Genomic DNA, 23,697 nt, shown 5'->3' on the forward strand with positions numbered 1-23,697 from the left:
ATATAGTTGCGATGGAGAAGGTACAGAGAAGGGCAACCAAAATGATAAAGGGGATGGAACAGCTCCCCTATGAGGAAAGACTAAAGAGGTTAGGGCTGTTCAAGCTTGGAGAAGAGATGGCTGAAGGGGGATATGATAGAGGCCTTTAAAATCATGAGAGGTCTTGAACGAGTAGATGTGACTCGGTTATTTACACTTTCGAATAATAGAAGGACTAGGGGGCATTCCATGAAGTTAGCAAGTAGCACATTTAAGACTAATCGGAGAAAATTCTTTTTCACTCAACGCACAATAAAGCTCTGGAATTTATTGCCAGAGGATGTGGTTAGTGCAGTTAGTGTAGCTGGGTTCAAAAAAGGTTTGGATAAGTTCTTGGAGAAGTCCATTAACGGCTATTAATCAAGTTTACTTAGGTAATAGCCCCTGCTATTAATTGCATCAGTAGCATGGGATCTTCTTAGTGTTTGGGTAATTGCATAGGTTTCTTAGCCACTGGTGCCATTAGTCTGTCAGTATGCTTAACAGATGTGCATCCAGCTGAGTTCACACTGAAAAAATTTAGGAGCACAAAATTTATGCACATAAAATTTAGGCGTCCCAAGTCTAATGCGCCACAAAACTAAGCGCCCTGTCACCGCACCACTTGCAAACCGAGTACAGAGATGGTTTCTGGCTGCAGAGGGAGCGGGCATATACCATCACTGCTGAGCTCTGCTTCCTGCACTTGCTGCCTTTCGGCTGCTTAATTCAGCTAAGACCATGCCGGAAGAACCAGCTACCGGACCAAGGCACTCTTCTGAGGGACCATGGAAATCAACTCAGGAAATCTCAACTGGGGGAGCAACCATTAGGTATCATCACAGGGGAGTGGGGCAACTTAAACCTCCAATTAATTTTCCTCTAAATTTTGAAGCAATTCCTAGTAGGGAAATGCATGTCTCCCATCTGCTGGAGACAGAGAGTACTGGCAGGCTGTCACTGCAGAGCACATATACTGTGATGTCTGTTTGCTCCATCTCCATCTGCAGGTAGAGGTGCATAACCCACTGGTCCTGAATCCATCTGTCTAGAAGATGCTAGGAAAAACTATTTTATACCAACCTGTCTGCACCAACAGTAACCCTCCCTTCCCCATCTCACCTGTGTCAGACTATATAATATTGTTCCAGTGTCTCAGGGTAATATAAATGTTTCTATGCCAGTGCCTGAAGTCTAAGAAATTGGGCGAGTTAGAGTATGTAGCAGTGAATGATAAGATAGACATAATTGGCATCTCAGAGACCTGATGGAAGGTGGATAACCAATGGGACACTCTATACCGGGGGTACAAATTATATCATAATGATAGGGAGGATCAACTTGGTGGGGGCGCTTTTATGTACAGGAAGGCATAGAGTCCAACAGGATAAATCTCATACAAGAGATTAAATGCACAGTAGAATCTTTATGAGTAGAAATTACGTGTGTGTTGGGTAAGAGTATAGTGAAGAGAGCCATTTCTTAATAGTGGAGAAACAGATTCACAGATTCTCTGACCACGATGGACATACGCATTTAATTTATATCCTTCACAGAGGCCTGCCAAGACCTTACTCAATGGATATATGTTTGATTATTAGATTGTTACGTGGTAGTGAAAAGGGTAACATTGTTTAAAAATACAATCTTAAAAGCACAGTCCAGATGTATTCCATGCATTAAGAAAGCTGGAAGGCAGGCCAAACAATTACTGGCATGGTTAAAACGTGAGGTGAATGGCTACTTTAGCCAAAAAAAAAAAAACTTCCTTCAAAAACTGAAGGATTCATCTGAAGAAAATAGGAAAACGTAGAAGCATTGTCAAGTTAAATGTAAAACATTGATAAGACAGGCTAAGAAAGAATTTGAAATGAAGTTCACTGTAGAGGCAAAAATTCATAATACCTGAAGCAAAATTCATAAATCTCGAAGCAAGGAAATCTGTGAAGGAGTTGGTTAGATGGTCAAGAGGTTAAAGGGGCTCTTAGAGAAGATAAGGCCATCGCAGAAAGACTAAATGAATTCTTTGCTTCTGTGTTTACTAATGAGAATGTTGGGGAGATACCAGTTCCGGAGATGGTTTTCAAGGGTGATGATTTGAATGAACTGAATCAAATTACAGTGAACCTGGAAAGTACAGTAAGCCCGATTGACAAACTAAAGAGTAGCAAATCACATGAACCAGATGGTGTACATCCCAAGGCTCTGAAAGAACAAAAGAGAAATTTCAGATCTATTAGTAAAAATTTTTAATCTATCATTAAAATCAACCATTGTACTTGAAGACTGGAGAATGGCCAATGTAACCCCAATATTTAAAAAGGGCTCCAGGGGTAATCCAGGAACTATAGACCGGAGAGCCTGAGTTCAGTGCAGGAAAAAATAGTGGAAACTATTCTAAAGATCAAAATCACAGAGCATATAGAAAGACATGGTTTAATGGGACACAGCCAGCATGGATTTATCCAAGGGAAGTCTTGCCTCACAAATCTGCTTTTTTTTTTTTGAAGAGGTTATTAAAAATGTGGATAAAGGTAAACCAGTAGATGTAGTGGATTTAGATTTTCAGAAGGCATTTGACAAAGTCCTGAGAGGCTTCTAAGAAAACTAAAAAGTCATGAGATAGGAGACAATGTGCTGCAGCCTATTACCTGCCTGAATCAGTGGAAACTTTGCCTGTTCAACTTGCCTTGCGGGACCTGGATGCCGGGGGAGGAGCCGGGTGAGACGCCATAAAATCGCTGTCCCCACTGCTCTCTACTCGCTGCAGCCTATTACCTGCCTGAATCAGTGGAAACTTTGCCTGTTCAACTTGCCTTGTGGGACCTGGACGCCGGGGGAGGAGCCGGGTGAGACGCCATAAAATCGCTGTCTCCCCGGCGCACCGCAGCCGCCGGCGCGCAGCTTTGCCTGGCTTAGCCTGGCGAGATTGGCATTGGCGAGCAATCTTACTTAATTCATTGCAGCCTTTTGAAATTGCGGGAGAAAATAATTTAGACATCTATCAGCCACAAGACCCTCGGGTAAGACTGCTTTAGTAAATATAATTTCTGTTTATAGTTGGTTGACTTTGTTTTCTCTTTGTAAATGCCGCATACAAAGAGAAAAGCAAAATTGAGAGAATTATCATCTACTCCTGTGATGACGAACCAACCTAAAATTGAGGATTGTTTTGTGAGAACCCCTATTGATATCCCCGGAGGAGGAGTCGCTAGAGGAACGGACCAGGAGCAGGGTCCCTCCCCTCAGACATATGAAACATCTTTAACCCCCGGGGCACCAAGTACACCAGAACCACCGGCTGGGGGTAGAGTTGGGATATCCTTAGGATTTGATCCCAAACTCAAAATGGATCCCTTAACACCTTGTGACCAGAGAGAAGCAGTTGTTTTAACTGGCTCCTCGGTGAGCTCCCAGTTGGGCTCCAGGGATCAAGGTGATAATACATCTGGGCAATCCATCCCCAACCAGGTTCCATTGGAGGGAGGAGTTGGAAGTATCCAGGAAGGACTCTTAGCTGGGATTTCAGTAATAACACCAACAAACTTTACTCTTACTGAAATAGGAAACATGCTGGTTTCAATGCAGAAGTCAATAAATAATATAGTAACTACATTGCAGGAAGTTCTAAATAAGAATGTGGTTTTTCAATCTAAGATTGATAATGTAGAATTATTAGTGAATTCTGTACAAGTTAAGGTGAATGAAATGGATAAAATTCAATTAAATTTAATTAAATCTGAAAAGTCCCATTTTGAGAGATTAGAGGTATTAGAAAACCAGGTTAAAAAAAATAACTTAAGAATATTGAATTTTCCAAAAAGTCACTTAATAACTCCTACAGACTTATTTAAAAGTTATTTGGTAAATATTCTAAAATATACAAAGGAAGCAATACCTGTTATTGCAAGAATATATTATGTCTCTCAAAATGAGGAAAGAAAAAATCAAGATCAGAATAAGGATAATCAATCTGATATAAATTTGTCAGAATTATTGGAGAATTCCTTTGAAACTAATATAAGTACTCGAGCCACTCTCATTATACAGTTTTCCTTTTTGTCCGAAAGGGATTCTTTAATGAGAATGTATTTTAGACATCAAAATGAAAAGTTTTATGGACAGACTATCAGGATATTTCCTGATATATCTCGTACAACAAGAATTAGGAGGAAGGAATTTTTAGTTATGAGAGAAGAGGCTCAGAAAAATGGAATAAAATTCTTATTAAAGTACCCCTGTCAATGTACCATTATAAATCAAGGAAAAAAGTATATTTTCACTCAGGCAACCCAACTGAGACAATACCTGGATGCCCAACCCTAAAGCCTTCCAATGTCTTGGTAAAAGTATAATATAGGGGAAATGATAGAGATTCATTATTATTAGAGTCTTTATTTATCCGCTCCTAGATAGTTAAACTCTCCTGCATTTCTTTACTTGATTTGGTTTTCTATGGATGGATAGGCACAGTTTGTTACATATCCTGTTTTTGTTATTGTATTTTGTCTGAATATTTTTCTTTTAAAGAACTGTGTAAATGTATCTAAATATGGTATGAAAATTCAATAAACAATAAATTAAAAAAAAAAAAAAAAAAAAAGATAGGAGACAATGTCCTTTCATAGATTGCAAAGTGGTTAAAAGACAGGAAACAGAGAGTAGGATTAAATGGTCTGTTTTCTCAGTGGAAAAAGGTAAACAGTGGAGTGCATCAGGGATTTGTACTTGGACCGGTGCTTTTCAATATATTTATAAATGATCTGGAAAGGAATATGACGAGTGAAGTGATCAAATTTGTGGATGACAAAATCATTCAAAGTAGTTAAATCATATGCAGATTATGCTAAATTGCAGGAGGACCTTGTGAGTGGAAGATTGGACATCCAAATGGATGATGAAATTTTTATGTGGCCAAGTGCAAGGTGATGCATTTAAAGAAAAATAATCTATGCTGTAGTTACATGTTAGGTTCCATATTAGGAGTTACTACCCAGATAAAAGATCTAGGCATCATAGTGGATAATACATTAAAATCATTTGCTCATTTCATTGTGGCGGTCAAAAAAAGCAAACAATGTTAGGAACTCTTAGGAAGGGAATGGTGAAAAAAAATGGAGATCATCATAATGCCTCTGTATCGCTCTATATAGTGAGACCATAATTTTACTGTGTACAATTCTGGTTGCCACATCTAAAAAAAGATATAGTTGCACTGGAGAGGGTACAGAGAAGGGCAACCAAAATGATAAAGGGAATGGAATGGTTCCCCTATGAGGAAAGACTAAAGAGGTTAGGATTTTTCAGCTTGGAGAAGAGACGGCTGAGGGGGGATATGATAGAGGTCTTTAAAATCATGAGAGGTTTAGAATGGGTAAATGTGAATCAGTTATTTAGTTATTTACTCTTCCATATAATAGAAGGACTAGGAGGCACGCCATTAAGTTGCAAGTAGCACATTTTATTTATTTAAAACTTTTATATACCGACATTCATTTGCATATCACATCGGTTTACAAAGAACAGTAAATTTAACTTTGGAAAGGAAAGTAAAAATTACATGTAACAAGGAGATAAAGGAATACGATGGGCATTTAAAACAAATCTGAGAAAATTCTCTCTCACTCAGAACACAATTTGTTGCAGGATGATGTGGTTAGGGCAGAGAGTGTAGCTGGATTTAAAAAGGTTTGGATAAGCTCCTGGAGGAGAAATCCATAAAGTACTATTAAGTTAACTTAGGGAACAACCACTGCTTATTGCTGGCATTAGTTGCATGGGATCTATTTAATGTTTGGGTACTTGCCAGGTTCTTGTGACCTGGATTGGCCTCTGTTGGAAACAGGATGCTGGGCTTGATGGGCCCTTGGTCTGACCCAGTATGGCAATTTCTTACTTTATGTTCTTATAATGCTTTTATACCATATTAAGACAAAATACCCCCCCCCCCCCCCAAATAAAATAAAAGCGATCCTGAATAGCAAAATAATCCTGTTTTGAAACTTTGATTTTAGTTGAACCCGCCAGTGCCTACACCATATTGCAGCTGCACCCATACAAAATCCCTTGGGGGATCCAGCACTTAGCCTGCTTTAGGATGTCCAGTGGAGATCAAGGATAAATGTCAAGGGGCACAACCCACGTCACATGAGCCAATGAAGTCTTAAAAAATAAATAAATAAAAGCAAACCCTTTTAGCCTCCTTTCTCAGCTGCAAGTTTCGGCATCTCTCTCCTGGTTAGAAGAGGAGCCAGTGCAGAAGTGCAAGTGATGGGTTAGCTATGAAGTTTCGTGCTCTCAAAAGTACAGTAACAAGGGTCAACCTATAACAGCAAGCGCAAAAAAAGGTCCCCACCCTCAGGAAGAGGCACCCAGCAGAAACCGAGAGCAGAATTCATCCTGAAAACACTTCACACTATACAGAAGCAAAGGCGGAACGCGCACGCGGTAAGCAGCAGGCATTTGTTAAACCAAGCTCTGCTTAACGCTTTACATGTTTCAAGGAGGCACTTTATGGTGCGCAGCTTTGAGGACTCTGTGGTTCTTGATCATCTTTGCCTTATGGTACGAGCTGACCGGCATAGAAGCAATCAGCTTAGCCCCACTCCCTGAATTGACTTGGTGTCACAAGGGCTCTGCAAAGGAGGAAAACCTTGTGAAAGCAGAGCACACAAAGCTCTCGGGGGTGCCGATGCCGGAATCTGGGAGCCACCCTTCCACGTCAGATCACCGCACTGTATATTCCGCTCCCCCCCCCACCAGAATAAGAGTCAACGTCCTGTGTAAACAGCTCGAAATATTTAGTGCCAGCTGGCTTTGTAAGGCATTGCTGATCACTGATCAGATATCCCGAGCAAAAAAATAAGGCAGTAGTGTCAAAATAAAGGCCACAGAAGGATGAGCTTTCCATGCTATGCAAGAATATAAGCAGATTCCAGTGCAATTGAGTTTTACCCCAGGTCCCTGAAGGGGGCCAACAGTAACGTAAGTCGAATTAAGTTAAGAAAGCAGAAAAAAAGCCAATAATTTATGCATTTGTAACAGCTCTGAGATCAGCACTCAATACGTGTTACAGTAAATAACTTGAAATATCATATTTAGCACATTACAAAGCAACTGAAAACTATCATTAGTTTGAAAAGTTACATTTGGGTCTAGACATGTATTTTATACATCAGATTACATCTGACATATCCAGTCTGCAAAAAGTTAAAAAAAAAGAAAAGTGTTTAGTTAAATTAATCCCATCTTAAAAAAAAATAAATCTGCCTTCAGCAGATCTAGAGAGCTGGAACAAGCAAATCTACAGCGCACAACCTGCATACCTCAGTGCTTTAAAAATAGATCGAGTTCAGGGGAGAGGAATTTGACAACTTCTATCATCTTAGATAATGCAAAGCTGCTGCAGCAGAAAAGGAGTGGGAGAGACAGACATGGTCTCCCCATCAGCAAACACTCAGTCAGGTATCAGGAATATTTCTCAGCTCTTGAGATTAATGGCAGTCTGCATGTAAACAGCACATTGTAAAGGAACGGAGTGAATGCCAGGCCCACAATCTGTGAGGCTCCTCCTCCCTCTTTCCTTAAGGGCTTGCACCATGGAAGTTGCTTAAAATCTAGAAGCCTTAGAACCACCAAGATGGGAAACACTATCAGATCGATAATTGCATTCATCCCGTCTAACAAATGCCAACACTACCTGTTGGGGAACCTGGATGAAATGCCTATTGATAAAATGGTGGACTTGAGTGGCAACCAGCTAAGGAGGTTTCCGCTCAGAGTATGCGCCTTTACAGAACTCATCAAACTCTACCTCAGTGACAATAACCTGTCCAGCCTGCCACCTGAGCTGCAGCTTTTGCAGAATCTGCAAATCTTGGCTCTGGATTTCAACAATTTTAAGTCACTACCATTGGCAGTCTGCAGCTTAAAGCAATTGTCTATCCTATACCTGGGCAACAACAGACTTCATGACCTCCCTTCGGAGCTGAGCCTTCTCCAGAACCTGAAAACCTTGTGGATTGAATCCAATTACTTAACACACTTGCCTGAAGTCGTCTGTGAGCTGAGCCTTCTCAAAACCCTTCATGCTGGTTCCAATGCCATCCGCCTGCTCCCTGCAAAGCTCCAGTGTCTCAAGGAGCTCCGTAGTATCTGGCTTTCTGGAAACCTGCTCACCGACTTTCCCCAGGTCCTCCTGGAGATGCCGTTCCTGGAGATAATTGATGTGGATAGAAATAACATCAGGAGCTTCCCTACCCTGGTTCATCTCTTGGGCTTGAAGCTGGTTATCTATGACCATAACCCCTGCAGAAATGCTCCCAAGGTATCAAAGGGGGTACGAAGAGTGGGCAGGTGGTCCGAAGAAACGCCAGAGCCAAAGAAGAGATCGGAGGTGGAAGAAGAGATGGAAAAATTAGCAGACAGCAAGGATTTACAGCCTCCTGCTGCAAGCGAAACCGGCAAGCAAGAAAACCAATGAGGGCAACGGAAAGGCTAGCCCGTCCTCCATGTTTCTGTATGCTTGCCCTGTTCTAAGGAGAAGTTTGTACAACTGCTTAGCCCATCCTTTAGACCGTAGGTATCAAGAATGTTTTCAGTTGACTTTGGCATTCAAAATGTTAATGTGATAATATTTGAGGAGATTCCAAATTAAATGTACACTTAACCATGAAATCATGGCATAGATACCGAAGAAATCATTTTACATTTGATGTAAACCTGACTAATTTGATTCATAACACCAAATACAGGCTTAAAAATGCTACAGTACTTCTATAAGAAGTGTTGCAATTTTATTTCATGGGATTATGCCTGAGCATTTTGTAATGGGCAGGCTGGGTGGACCAAGCGGTCTTTATCTGCAAACACCTTCTGTGTGTTTCTACTGCAAAGGCTTTTGAGAAAGCGAGCACTGTCTTTAGAACACGGGCTTTACTTTAAATCTCATCGTGTCTGCTTACTGTCGCACCGTTTCCACTAGGACTTTGAGCTGGGAAGTAGGCATAAAGAATGTTTAACACAGGAGAAATGCACATTAACATTGCCAGGAATACAGCTCTTTCCAGATGCGCCCAGGCATGATATAAAAGTCCGTGTTTACATGGGTACCAGCTGTGCACCAGAGCTGGACTTCACTTAACGAGACAGCAAGCACCAACACCCTCTCTGCTTTCCAGATAATTCCTTTAAGAACATAAATGAGACTAACCAGCCCCTGAATCAAACCTTCTATGGAAGGTCAGTCCTGTCATCGTCCTTAATTGCACCATTAAGATAAATGTACAGTTTGTTGATTTATGCATAGACAAATACAGGTACATTGCACGCCATTAATTTCAATAGGAACTAAGTAGATAAATTAACAAGAAAGACGCACATTACAACTAAAAGCCCCTAATATTTTATATATGCACACACTTATGCAAACCACACACACACACACACAGTTAAAAAATTCATCTGTCAATTTCAATGTTGTAATGCCACATCTAGCTGAGCTTAGTGATGCCGATTACATTTATCATTAACAAATCCATAACTATCACCATGCAGGCAGAGTTCAGCAGATACTTCTGCTTGGCCCGATTCACACACGAGATGTTTGCAACAGAAGTTTGAAAGTGGAATTACCTTTTCATTCAAAGTTATACAGAAGGAAGGATAGCAATAGCCATCGCAGTGCCTCCTACCTTCTACCGCACTCCATTACGCCAGATCGCCCACGGGCTGGTACGTGCAGATCAGCCGTGGACATGGCCTCAGCCTCCCTTTTGCAACAAATTATGTGGTGACCACATAATTTGTGGGTCTTGTTTGTCCCAAGACATCTGTTTGAAAATGAGCAGTGTGCACCTTTTATGTCCAGCACCTCCTCTCCGTTCCCTGTTTATGCTAGAGTTCTACTTTTCATGCATGAATGACATCTGAGTTAGGTAATAAGGCTTTGTATGGCATCGCTAATTTAGAAGAGTAAATAAAAAGTATAAGGGGGAAAAAAAAAAGGTGCAACTGTGGTTTTCTGAAAAAGCATCAGAAAAAGGCAAAGGAAAAAAAAAAAAAAAGATTCATTCTCATAAACTACAAGAGATGGCAGAAAAAGGAAGCCAGCCGACAATATCTGGAAAAGCCAAGAGAAGCTGAGAGAGATGTCAGGAGATCGAAGGCACTAAAAAGGAAGAAGAAAACCAATACAGTAAAATGGGGGAGAAGATTATTTTTTTTTTAAGATATATTCATGACAGGATAATATAAGGGGGGGGAGGGAATATACAGGAGAATATTTCTCATTCAGAGCTCATCGAGGAAGGGCCTGGCATAGGACCACAGAAAACTACCACAAATAGGAAGCGAGTTAGAGCTGAGATACTTTCCAGAGTACTGTGCTCTGCAGGTGCCAGCAAAGCCAAGGTGATAAAACAATGGGGCTGGACGGGATACATCCGAGGGTATCAAGGGAAGTTGTGCCAGCTCCGCTGCCTGACTTTGAGATGTCTTAATAGTCAGGAGTGCTTCCAAAGGACAGGAGACAGGCAGATATGGTTCCTCTTCACAAAGTGGGTCTGAAAACTACAGACCAGTTGGTCTGAATGTAGTGCTGAGTACATGAATGGAATCGCAGCTAAAACAGGATAGTGCAGTTTCTGGAATCCAGTGGATTACAGGATCCGAGGCAGCAGGGTAGATCCAGTCAGACCCTTCTAGTCTATTGCTTTGAATGGGCACAAGAGAGCTAGGCCAGGGTAGAGCACTTGGTGTACTTGGACATCAGTAAAGGCCTTTGACACAGTTATGCATAGGTGACTTATAAACAAATTGAGTGCCCTAGGTATGGGCCGTAAAGCGACTGAGTGGGAGGCCGATAAAGATAGTGGTAAAGAGTTTACTGCGAGGAAAAAGGGGAGTGGGGGGTGTGGTTATGAGAGTGCCAGTACTATAAACCAGGCAATAAGAGTCAGTGGCCCTGCAGTTAAGCCAGTGCTCGGTCCCACGACACCACACATGGTTGGCCTTCGCGGTATGGCACGGCCACTATTAACAGGAAGGCCTTAAAAAGAGTGGGAGCAGTCCAAGGAACTCTACTGTGGTACTTACCCCACCTCCCGAGACTGGCTTCAGCGGTGAGGACCACCTAAAGTCTCTGCCTTTCAATTCTTCTTTCAGTTTTTGTTTTGTTTTTTTTAAATTTTCCAGACCAGCTCACAAAAGGTGAAGGAGAAATGAAGGGGGAGGGAGAAGGAGAGAGGAGAGTTTGTCCACTTCCCACTCCTGAAGCTGAGACTCCACTAACCAGTTTCACTTAACTGAAGACCACCAGCTTGGCCCTGCTGCTCACTAGAAGACTGAGTTAATAATAAAATGATTCCACCAATCAGAACAAGCCAAAACCTTCAGTGTCACAAATCCTGCTGCACCAACCAGAACGCCCTATCCATCTTCTGGAGACAGAATACTGGGTTTTGTCTGGGCTGCACCAAAGTAAGGACCAATGAGGACATTACAAAAAAAAGCTGTATCCTCTGTCTCCATCTGCTGGTAGGGGGGAATAAACCCACACGTCTGAACTGGTATAGCAGGATGATAAGGGAAGGGGGGGGTGTTTACCAGAGGTGTGCTGCAGGGATCCGTCTTTTTGTTCTGATTTTTTACATTTTGTAAGCAATATTGCAGAAGGGCTACCAGGAAAGGTTTGTCTTTGTGCAAATATCACCAAAATCTGCAATAGGGCAGCCACCCTGGAAGGAGTGTAAAAGATGGGAGGGATTTCATGAAGATTGAGGAATGGCTAGAATCTGGCATCTAAGATTTAATGCTAAAACATGCATTTGTGTGTTTGGGTTGCATAAACCCAAAGGAGTGGTATAGTATGGGGGGATGAATTTCTTCTGTGCACAAAGAGTGGAATGTGGACGTGATCACATCTGATAGGATGGCCAAACAGGTAAATAAAGTAACAGCAAAAGCCAGTAGGATGCTTGGCTGCATAGGGATAGGAATGGTTAGCAGATCTATTTCTAGTAGGGTGTACAGTTCTGGAAACTGCACATTGAAAAGGATCTAAACCAAATAGAGTCAGTCTGCTAAAATGGTACATAGTCTTCATCATAAAGCATAGAGGGACAGACAAAGATCTAATCATGTCTACCCTGAAGGAAAGGAGGGAAAAGGGGAGATATGATAAAGACTTTTAAATACACCCAAGAAATAAAAGCACAGCAAGCAGACACTGGACCAAGGGGTTCATAGGACAGTCTCAGGAATAAATCTAAGGAAAGAGTTTACAGAGAGGATGGTGGGCACAGCACAGCCTCCCTGCAGATGTGGTGGAGACAGACAGCTCTGGAATTCAAGAGCATGGAAGAAGCAGAGAGGATCTCTGAGGGAGAAGGAGGACGACTACAAAGCTGAGCAGGAATGGTCAGACTGGATGGGTCATATAATCTTTTTCTATCATAGTCTATCTTTACTTACAGGCCGATACAGTAAAAATCGCAGGAGAGCAGGCGATTCAGTAAAAAAAAATAATTATTCTAATCAGGTCCTTCGCGCCTCTTTTGACAGGAGCGGCGGCTGTCAGCGGGTTTGACAGCCAACGCTCAATTTTGCTGGCATTGGTTCTCAAACCCGCTGACAGCCACGGGTTCAGAAACCGGACGCCGGCAAAATTGAGCGTCTGGTTTTCAACCCGCGAGCCGATTTTAAATTTTTTGTTTTTTTTTTAAATTATTTTTAACTTTTGGGACCTCCAACTTAATATCGCCATGATATTAAGTCGGAGGGTGCACAAAAAAGCAGTTTTTACTGCTTTTCTGTGCACTTCCCCGGTGCCGGCAGAAATTAGTGCCTACCTTTGGGTAGGTGCTAATTTCTGAAAGTAAAATGTGCGGTTTGGCCGCACATTTTACTTACTGTATCGGTCTGGAATGACTAATAGTGCCCGCAACATGCATTTGCCTGTTGCGGGCACTATTAGTTTGGGGGGGGGGGGGGGGGGGGGGGGGGGGGGGGGGGGGGGTTGGACGCGCATTTTCAACCCTTAAGTAATTAATAAGTTTTAGTGTTATGTTTTAGTTATTTTATATGATTCGATGATGCATTGTATTTTCTTACTTTAATTTATTGTACACCGTTATGATGGTTTTACTGAAATAGTGGTATAAAAATAAATAAACCTATATTACCCCTTACTGAATAAGGGGTAAAGCTAGCGTGTCGAAAACGCGCGTCCAAACGCAGGTTAACAGTGCGCTCCACCGGAGCGCACTGTACTGTATCGGTATGTTAATTTGTAATGGTGGGAGTGACCAAGTAAGAAGAGGTTTTCAAACCTAAAGAAAGGTGTTGACTTGAAGTATTTGAGAATAACATTGTTTGGTTATCTTGAAAACCAGGTCTGGCTGTGGCCCTTAAAACATGGTGAATACTCCTGCTTGTAATAATGTCTTCTTGGGAATGAAACAAAATGCAGGGAAATCAATGACTTTTCTTTGACAGCCAACTAACTTGCCATTTAAATGTAACCAGTCTTGCTTTAAGAGGAAAAACTATCCTATATATGAAAAGCAGGAGGCATTATGAGAATGTAACTTTGCTGGGATGCCCTCAGATCCGCATATTATACAGTGACCAACCGCTAGTGATGGACCGTTCAGCACAGAGCAGCGATTACTACGGAGAGGGTCATGCTCCCTGCAATACTAGGTATTTGCTATTAACACAGGATATCTGAATGAGATAACACCCAGACAAAACAACCTGTCCTACCCTTGGTCAAAAAAGGACCTTGGGATCTAACAGTCAAATAAGGAAAATGTGGATAAAATAACTAATTTAAGTTATTTTTGACACACTGAAAACTCAATTACTGATTTTCTCCTCAAACTTGAATTGTCCAAAGCGACTTCCTTGAGTTATGAACCAGTGAATCATTAGCATAAGACTCCAGCAGCCTCCAGCAGAATTTTGGATAAGACAAGAGGCATTACAACTGGTTCACATTAACAAGGCCATACATAAAATACTGCGTGGTTGCCCATTATCCAAGCCCTAATAATAGACCAGAAAAAAAAAACTACTTCTGCCATGTCTGAATTTCCTTTGTAGTATAAATATTAAGGCAGGGTAGAGAAGCTTTGCTATGTATATCGCCACAGCCTTCAAACAAGGGTGGCCAACTCCAGTCCTCAAGAGCCAGAAGCAGGCTTGGATTTCAGGATTTCATAAGGAATATGCATGAAATAGATTTACATGTACTCTCTCTTGCATATTCATTCAGGCCAATGCAATATCGGCACACGTTAAACAAGCACTCATGATTGAGCACCCGCTCTTAATGCTTGCCGATCCACCTCTCCTGGCACCTGATTTAATATTTAAATGGGCTACCACATAAAAAGGAAGCACTAGGGAAACGTTTGCATTTATTTATTTATTTTTAATTTTTATATACCGGAATTCCTGTATACAATACAAATCAGTCCGGTTTACATGGAACGAAAAGATTGCCCTGGTCTGGGATGTCAGACCGGGGTTTTTTTACAAAGAACATTGAACAATAACAATAAATCCTTAAATATTTTCGTAATTTAATTAAAATTAGGCCAATGGCATGTTGAACTTAAATTAAACGTAAGGTAAATTGAAATTTAATTTTGCATAAAATTGCATATTATTAACTGTAACACAGAATATTCCCAAGTTCAATCAGGATGCGGCGCTTAGTTACATTCTGGAGATTGGAACGCTTGCCTGAAGAGCCAGGTTTTTAACTTTTTTTTGAACTCTGGTAGACTGGGTTTGAGGCGTAGGTCAGGGGGAAGAGCGTTCCAATGGTGTGGTCCTGCAGTTGAGAGTGCTCTTTTTCTTAGTAATGATGTTGCTGGAGGGGCGAATAATGTGCCTCTGTAAGCGCTTCTGATGGGTCTGGAGGATAGGTGTGGACAAAGTTGAGTTTGGAGTGATATAGGTGCGATGTTGTGTATTGATTTATGAATAATGGTGAGGGTTTTAAAAAGGATTCTCTGTTTGATGGGTAGCCAGTGGAGGTTGCTCAGAATGGGGGAAATATGTTCTCTTTTATTGGTGTTTGTTAGGATTCTGGCAGCGGCGTTTTGTACCATCTGTAGAGGCTTGATACTGTTAGCGGGGAGACAAAGTAGAATTGCATTGCAGTAGTCGAGTTTTGAAAAAATAATGGATTGTAGGACGAGGCAAAAGTCATTGAAGTGAAGGAGTGGTTTTAACTTTTTGAGGACTTGTAGTTTATAGAAACAGTCCTTGGTGGTGGTGTTTATAAAAATTTTTAAGTTAAGTTGATTGTCAAGCCATGCTCCTAGATCCCTGACTTTTGAGGAGAGATAAATGTTTAATGAGGAGGGTTGCGAAAGGCTGGGTGAGTAGATACGTGGGTCTTGTGAGATAAGTATCATCTCTGTTTTGCTGGAGTTTAAAATCAAGTTTAGGTTGGAGAGGAGTTGTTTAATTGGTTGTAAACAATCCTCCCAGAAGGAGAAGGTTTTTTGAATAGATTCTGTGATGGGTATGAGGATCTGGATATCGTCTGCATAGAGGTAGTGTGTAAGCTTGAGTTTTGATAGCAGAGGGGGAGGAGGTAAATGTTGAACAGGGTGGGTGAGAGAGATGAACCTTGTGGTACGCCTTGGTCTGATAGGATGGGTTCAGATTCCTTATTGTTTACTCTGACCTTGTAGAACCTGTTTGATAGAAACGATTTAAACCAACTGTGGGCAGTGCCTTTAATTCCTATGTTTGATAGTTGGTCTAAGAGTTGTGAGTGGTTTACCGTGTCGAAAGCTGAGGATAAATCTAGAAGAACCAGTAGGTATGATTGTTTTTTCTCCAGATTCAGAAGTAAGGTATCCGTGAAAGAAAGCAGTAGGGAGTCTGTGCTTAATGATTTCCGAAAACCATATTGTGCAGGAGAGAGAATGTTGTGCTTCTCGAGATATTCGGAAAGTTGTTTATTGACTGCTTTTTCCATCAGTTTGGAAATCAATGGTAAGTTGCATCCCTCTAGCACCTCCTCAGAATAGGATGCCCAGGAGAGGTGGCTGTCAGCGGGTTAAGAAAACAGATAACCAATTTTACGAGAGTCTGTTTTCCTAAGCTGTACATTTTCCTAGCCACGGGTTAGGAAAATGTACAGTTGTTAATTGAGCATCCTTTTTCCTAACCTGACCGCAGCACACTTTTTTTTTTTTTTTTTTACAATTCTCCTTTTTCAGTTTCTCCGACTTAATACCACCACGATATCGGAGAAACGTAAATTCTTGAAGAGCCCCAAAAGTTAACTCCTGCTCTGGAGGTGTGTCCAATTGCGTGTTGAGCCATGTGCTGGCCACAGCACATGATATTGCATCGGCCGATTGTGGACATCCCGAAAACCAGGCCGATTGTAGTTGAGGACCAGAGCTGGCTACCCCTAGACTGTGTGGAAGAAAACCGGAGTGGAGCAACTAACCACATTTGTAACAAAAAACTATCCTTCCAACACCAGATTTATGACCTGACCTCTGAAATCTTGCTCCCTGTACATACCCGGATCAGTCCAAACTGTTGGGCTATGCCTCCCGTCCAGCAGATGAAGACATGAGGAATAAAGCTTCAGACAGAACATTATTCCTTTGCAGTTTGCCTGATACTCCCAGACGGGAGCACGGCCAAGACCAGAATGTTCCAAGCGCAGTGCGGATATTCAGAACAGAACTGCACCCCCGCCCCCAACAGCGCTGGCAGCTCTGGCACTCTCCTGTGGGGCACGGGCACAGCTCTCCCTCTGGTTGCAGTGGCTCTAGCAGAGCATCCCACCCCACCCCCTTTTTCAGTATTCTCATCTCTTGCCCCCTCCACTCCTTGCCCTGCATCCCCCTTCTTTCTCCTCCTCCACTCCTTCTCTCTGGCTTTCCACTTCCCTCTGCCCAGTGGAAGCCCCTTCTCCCCCTCCCTTTTTGCCCCCTTAGATGTTTTCGGAGAATGTTGCTCATGTCATAAGAATTTAATTGGCAAAAAAGTGATGGGACAGTTTGTAGTGCTACTCCGGAATCCGAGATATGGAGAAAGGGCTCCCTGCAGGACATTGCCTTAAGCTCAGAGACCCTCCTGGCTGAACAAATGGCCACCAAACACACCACCTTCAGCGTGAGATCCTTTAAGGCAGCCTTACACAACCCTTGGAGAACCAGGCTCAGACTCCAGGAGGTGTATAGTCTGCGAGTCGCACATGCTTCACGCCCCGGAGAAAACACACCACATCCGGGTGAGTCACCAGAGGAGCACCCTGAGTCTGGCTCCTCAAACATCCTAGGGCAAAGAGATCTGAGCCTTCAGTGAATTATAATATAATCCTTTGTCCAGGCCATTCTGCAGAAAATAGATAACTAGAGATGCCGAAGCCCTAAGAGGATCTACCCCTTGAGGCTGGCACCAGGCCTCGAAGACCTTCCAGACACAAACATATGCCAGGGACGTGGAGGTTTTCCAGGCCCGCAGCAGGATGGAAATATCTGCCTCCGGATAACCTTTATTCCTCAATTGCCGCCTCTCAAAAGCCAGGCCGCAAGTCAAAAGCGATCAGCCTGATTGAAAAATATAGGTCCCTGTCAAAGGAGATTTGGAATATGACTGAGCCGAAGAGGGCCGTCCAAGGCCAGAATTACGAGGTCCACGAACCAAGGCCTCCGCGACCACTCTGGAGCCATGAGAATCACTCATCCTGGGTGAAGTTCTATCCTCCAGAGTATTTTCCCCCACCAGCAGCCAAAAGGGGGGGACGGGACACACACACACACGACACAAAGGAGGACGTCGTGAGGCCAAAGGACCACTAGGGCATCGACTCACTCCATGCCGTAATCTCTTCTGTGACTCAAAAAACTCACTGCCTTTACATTTGTGAGTCACCATCAGATCCACGTGAGGTTCGCCCCACTTGCGACAGATCAGGCGCATTGCAGCATTGGACAGCTCTCACTCTCCTGGGTCCAGCTGTTGGTGACTGAGGAAGTCCACCTGCATGTTGGTCGATACTGCGATGTGAAACGCCAACATCACTAGATGCTGCTCCACCCAGGACATCAGTTTCTCTGCTTCAAAAGCTACAGGACGACTCCTGGTTCCTCCCTGCCGGTTGATGTAGGCTATGGTCGTTGCATTGTCAGACAAGACTCAGACTGCCCAATTGCGCAGGATTGGGAGGAAGCTCTGCAGAGTCAGCTGGACGGCCCGTGTCTCGAGATGATTGATCGACCAAGATGCTTCCATCAGAGACCACTGGCCCTGAACTGACCGAGTCTGGTATACCTCTCCCCAGCTGGAGAGACTGACATCTATTGTCACCACCATCCACTGTGGTATTTCCAGATTCACCCCACGCTCCAAGTTGTCCTGGGTGAGCCACCATGAAAGAATGGACCTGGCAACACTGGTAAGTGGCAGCAGTAGGTAGAATTTTCCGACAGCGGGTTCCAGCGTGACAGCAAAGCAGCTTGAAGTGGCCTCATATGCGCAAAGGCCCACAGGACCAGCTCCAAGGTCGATGCCATGGAACCACGAACCTGCAGGTAAATCCAGACCCTGGGCAGCGAGGCTTATAAGAGACAGACTTGGCTGCGCAATTTGAGGATTCTGTCCTCTGTGAGGAACACCTTGTCCACTCAGGTAATGAAACGCGCTCCCAAAAAATCCAGGACCTTGGATAGGACCTCAGAGTAGAACCACATCTACTGCTTTTGAGCATTGGTCTGCCGACTGCTCTCAGATGATCCAATCATCCAGATAGGCATGCACCAGAACCCCTTCATTCTGTAGGGCCGCCACCACAACTTTGGTGAAGGCCCGTGGAGTCGTGACAAGGCCAAGCAATAGAGCGCAAAATTGAAAGTTGTTGTCAGAGAACCATAAATCTGAAGAACCTCTGATGGTCCCTGTGAATCTTGATGTGGAGATAGGTTTCAGTCAGATTTAGTGACTCCAGGAATTCACCCTTCTGTACAGCTGTGATGACAGAGTGGAGCGTCTCCATCCAGAAACGCGGTACCTTGAGAGCAACGTTCACTTTCTTTAAGTCTAGGATGGTCTGAAATGTTCTTAAGGAAGGGAACCTAAGAACATGCCCATACTGGGTCAGACCAAGGGTCCATCAAGCCCAGCATCCTGTTTCCAACAGTGGCCAATCCAGGCCATAAGAACCTGGCAAGTACCCAAAAACTAAGTCTATTTCATGTTACCGTTGGCTAGTAATAGCAGTGGCTATTTTCTAAGTCAACTTAATTAATAGCAGGTAATGGACTTCTCCAAGAACTTATTCAATCCTTTTTTAAACAGCTATACTAACTGAACTAACCACGTCCTCTGGCAACAAATTCCAGAGTTTAATTGTGCGTTGAGTGAAGAAGAACTTTCTCCGATTAGTTTTAAATGTGCCACATGCTAACTTCATGGAGTGCCCCCTAGTCTTATCTGAAAGACTAAATAACCAATTCACATCTACCCGTTCTAGACCTCTCATGATTTTAAACACCTCTATCATATCCCCCCCTCAACCGTCTCTTCCTTCAAGACTACGAAATAAATGGAGTAATGTCCCGCTCCGCGTTCTGATGGGGGAACCAGAACAATGGCCCCCAGACTTTGGAGGCACTCCAGGGTCTGACGAACAATGAACTCTTTCCGGAGACCCACAAGAGGACGCCAGAAACAGGTTGTATAGCGGGCGGACAAATTCTAATACATAGCCTTGTTCTATCACATTGAGAACCCACTGGTCCGACATTATCTTGATCCACTCCTCGTAAAGGAGAGTCAGCAGACTCCTTATAACAGGATCAGAGGAGTGGACGGCCAGAACTCATTGGGCAGCTTTGGCCCCACTGGGCCCCTGCCTGGAACCGTCTCGAGCTGATAGACGCCTGCAGTAGGCCTGCAACCAAGACTGGAACCTCCCTGAGACTTGTCTTTGGCCCACGCCCTGAGCTCTGCTGAAAACACCTTTGGCCCCAAAAATGAGAGCGAGCCAGGGGAAAAGCCTTCTATCCTTTCGGTCCATCTTCCGGAAGTTTATGCACCTTATTACCCCAGCTGCTTAATTAGCTGCTCCAAGTCCTCTCCAAAGAGCAGCTTGCCTTTAAAAGGAAGGGCACCGAGCTAGGCCTTTGAGATACATCTGTAGCCCAGTTATGGAGCCACAAGAGCCTCCTAGCAGAAACTGCTGACACCATCATCCTCGACGCTGAGCAACTGCTGCACCCAAGCTGAGGCCCGTCCTGAGCATGTAGCTACTGCAGAACGAATACCCAGGGCAGAGAAAATCCTCAAGGGGACCTACAGCTTGCGATCCTGGAGATCTTTCAACGCTGCTGTTCTGGCCACCAGGATAGTAGTCTGCTTCGTGACCGCCGAAAAGGATGTGTTCACTTTCGGAACCTAAAATGTCTTCCGGAACAGGGTAGAGCTTGTCCATGGCTCTGCCAACCTTGAGCCCAGTCTCTGGAGTATCCCACTCCCAAACCATCATTTGCTGCAACATGGTGTGGAGAGGAATGGTTTGAGCGGGGCCTCACATCCCTACCAAGACTGGATCCATCTTGTCCGGACTTGGGTCCAAGGTGCTGCCGCAATACCCAACTCCTGCAGGACATGTGGGATTAAGGAGGCCAGCTCATGACGAAATAGGCAGACTTTAGAGTCATCACCTTCAACTGAGGGGAGAATGCCAGGCTCAAGTCCGGGCTATTGGAGGCGGATCCCCGAACCTTCTGATTGGACTCAGTCTCTAGATCCCGGGAAACTCCTCGCTCCACAGGGGTAAGAGTAGTCCGGATTCATGTTGCCACCGGCGGATCCTCCTTCCTGGCCACCTTCCCAGGTGGGACCTCAGGAACCCCTCTTCTGAGCACCACTTGCCAAGAAGGCCTAGTGCATTAAAAGAATGAACTCTGGGGAAAAAAACAGACTGGCCCCCTAGAGACCCTCCCAGGTTACTGAGGCCCCCATCAGAGCGCCTCCCCCGCAGCTCCCCTGGGCAAAAATCAGCAGGAGAGAGTGCTGGAGAAAAATCCCCTTCCCTTAATGCTAGTCTCTGCCGTGCAGTGTCCAAAATGGCTGCCATTCCCGCGCTGAGAGGGAACAGATCAGCCTGCACATCAGAGGCAGCAACAGCTCTGACAGAGCTATACTGCAACGACATAACCAGTGTGGATGTGCTCGGGGAAGTCTCCCCTCTGGGGAGACAAGGATCCCAGCAATCGGCCAAATCTTGGCCCAAAAAACACTCCCTGCAGCATGAGCAACGGCTCGAGCGGGGCATGCTGCTGCATGCGGGCCATGTGGCCAAACATGGACTGGCCCGGGAAGAACAGGGAAAGGTGCCCAGCAACACTCACCGCTGACAGGACAATCACCCCAGGCTGAGGCTCCAGAGAAGCAGCCTTCCCACTGCTAGTAACAGCTGCCACCCGTTCTGACTCTCTTTGCTCTGTCTTTTTTTTTTTTTTTTTACACAAACTTTAGGCAGGCAGTCCAGTTAAAGAGAGGTTTGTTTTTTTAAAAGAAAAGCTTGGGTCAGAACCACAGTTTTGCACCACCTCCATCCGCTGGAGACAGAGAAATAGAGGAGCAGCATGTGGCACACCAGGTTAAGAGAGGGAGCTCTAAGTTTTTCTGTCTCCACCCGCTGGAGGGGAGGCAAAACCCAGCAGTTTGGACTGATCCAGGTACATACAGGGAACTGTTTCTGCAGGCTGTCCTCATCGGTCAGCTAGTAGAGTGTGCAGGACAGAAGAGCTCCAACACGCCTGTAAGGCTGCCTGTTGAAATATTAGTAGAGAACTGGAGTTGGGCAAGTTGTGCCACGCCCTAGGGAAAATATGTAGCCATCACGAAACATCCTTGACTACCGGAAGAGGGATGTAAAAATCCTAAGATGTTTATTTTTGGTGCAAAGCAGTGGTAAAATCACTGATGGTCCCTAGAAAACCAAGAGCACAGACTAGGCCCTGTTCCATGTGCACTACAGTGCTGCCTTCCACCCTAAGGGCCAGGGCTTGATTTGGGGAACCCAACCAGTTTTGCTTTAGGCAGAATGCTGATGCCTTCAGTGGACTGCACCCACCCATAAACCAGGCAGAATGCACCCACTAACATGCTGAGCCACTGTGACTTACCTGTAATGCTGTGCAATTTTTTTTTTTTATAGCTTTACAGGAAGCAAGCAGAGGGAGGGAGAGGAGAATGATCATCTCAGATTTCCTGACATAGTACAAATCTGGCACAGCATCATAGGAGACAGGGAAAAAAGGCTGTGCTGCGAGCCACTTTTTCTTCTTTTTAAACAAATATTACTGCCTTCCCATTGCTTTCCCAGAATAGGGGGGGGAAGGGTGCTGTCAGATCTACCAAGAGAAAGTCACTGGGGACAACTAGGTGCTTGATCCATTGTTGTGGGAATTCACACCCCAACAGGGAAGGAAGGATCAGTCCCACAAGAACCATCACCCTCAAGATTTTATCTATGCTCTACTGGGAACCTGGATCTAAAACATTTCCAGGAGTGGCCTACTAGTAGCTGCAGCACTAATCCACAAATATGCACCATCTGCTACAGAGAGAGAAATACAAAAGACATGGAGACAGTAGCAGTTCCCTAGAGAGGGAGCACAACCAGCTTTCAGCTTTTATTTCTTTCTCCATCTGCTGATAGAGGAAAATAACCCACTCGTCTGGACTGGTCTGGCATGGACAATAAATATTTGTTTTTCATTGTAGACAGCAAATTGGTGGTGCTGTAGAGAAGAAACAGACTCATACATACATATCCATAGGTGAAGATTTATTTCAGTGCACTGTAAGGAAATACAGATGTATGAAACGTCTTGAAATGGAACAATTTTTTTCCTACAGCATCAAATAAGTTAAATCTAAGAAAGAAATTGGCAAGTCCCCAATTAAAAGACTGCTTTCATGTTGGGCTTCCGCTTCCCCCTTAATATCTTTGAAGTACTAAATGTCAGATCTGGTCCTTGTGTCCTCTTGGGTCAAGCTTGGTTTAACAGGGGTGCTGATCTGGGACACGTTTCCTGAAACAAAAATCAAATACATGCGTCAAATCTTTATTATACAAGCAAACAGTAAGTGGTGTATCCTTTGGAGAGAAAAGTATACTGATTTATGTTATCTTTTGTTGTATCCAAATGAAAGCATTAATTTATGCTTTGTACACCAGCCCCTCATGACTGGAGCTTGAATTAAGAGAATTCTGAGGATGTATTTTTAACCTTAAACCATGTAAAAATAAGCCTGCAAAATTTTTTCTTTTGCTTTTATCCTACTATCTGGAAGATGCAGCACTCCCCTCGGGAGTGAAACCAGGACTGCACTTACCAGCAAGACTGTCTAGCTCGGACCTGATAAGGAAGTGGAAATTAAATCTGTATTCTGAAGATATCACCGACACTTTTTGGATTTTAGATTTAACTTCTTGCCTTCTTCAAAACTGTGCTCAAGGTGAGTTACAATTCAGGTACAGAGTATTTGTATGTCCTGTTAGGCAGGGAAATAATCTAAGTTGTATCTGAGAAGTGACTTGCCCAATGTCACAAGAAGCCTCTGTGGGAGAAGCAAGAGTTGAACCCTGGTTTCCCTGGTTCTCAGAGGCTACTTCTACAC

General features: G+C 43.8%; 2 protein-coding genes across 6 annotated transcripts in view; one reads left to right on the forward strand and one right to left on the reverse strand.

Annotated features, from left to right (window-relative positions):
• Nucleotides 1-7,230: 7,230 nt before the first annotated feature.
• LRRC10 (leucine rich repeat containing 10) overlaps nucleotides 7,231-23,697 on the forward strand; it is a 45,623-nt gene continuing 29,156 nt past the window's right edge. For 2 of the 4 annotated variants that reach the window (XM_029597209.1, XM_029597210.1), the window contains exons 1-3: nucleotides 7,231-8,595; nucleotides 11,212-11,496; nucleotides 23,371-23,535. In XM_029597209.1, coding sequence (XP_029453069.1) covers nucleotides 7,658-8,500 — 843 coding nt within the window. In that variant the 5' untranslated portion in view covers nucleotides 7,231-7,657 and the 3' untranslated portion in view covers nucleotides 8,501-8,595; nucleotides 11,212-11,496; nucleotides 23,371-23,535. The remainder of the gene's footprint in view (nucleotides 8,596-11,211; nucleotides 11,497-23,370; nucleotides 23,536-23,697) is intronic. The other 2 variants (XM_029597211.1, XM_029597212.1) reach the window with 2 other exon arrangements.
• Nucleotides 22,841-23,697, reverse strand: part of CCT2 (chaperonin containing TCP1 subunit 2) — a 95,875-nt gene continuing 95,018 nt past the window's right edge. For both annotated transcript variants that reach the window (XM_029597207.1, XM_029597208.1), the window contains exon 16: nucleotides 22,841-23,108. In XM_029597207.1, the coding sequence (XP_029453067.1) occupies nucleotides 23,078-23,108 (31 nt within the window). In that variant the 3' untranslated portion in view covers nucleotides 22,841-23,077. The remainder of the gene's footprint in view (nucleotides 23,109-23,697) is intronic.

Source organism: Rhinatrema bivittatum, chromosome 4, assembly GCF_901001135.1.
Source record: "Rhinatrema bivittatum chromosome 4, aRhiBiv1.1, whole genome shotgun sequence".
Classification (NCBI taxonomy): Eukaryota; Metazoa; Chordata; class Amphibia; order Gymnophiona; family Rhinatrematidae; genus Rhinatrema; species Rhinatrema bivittatum.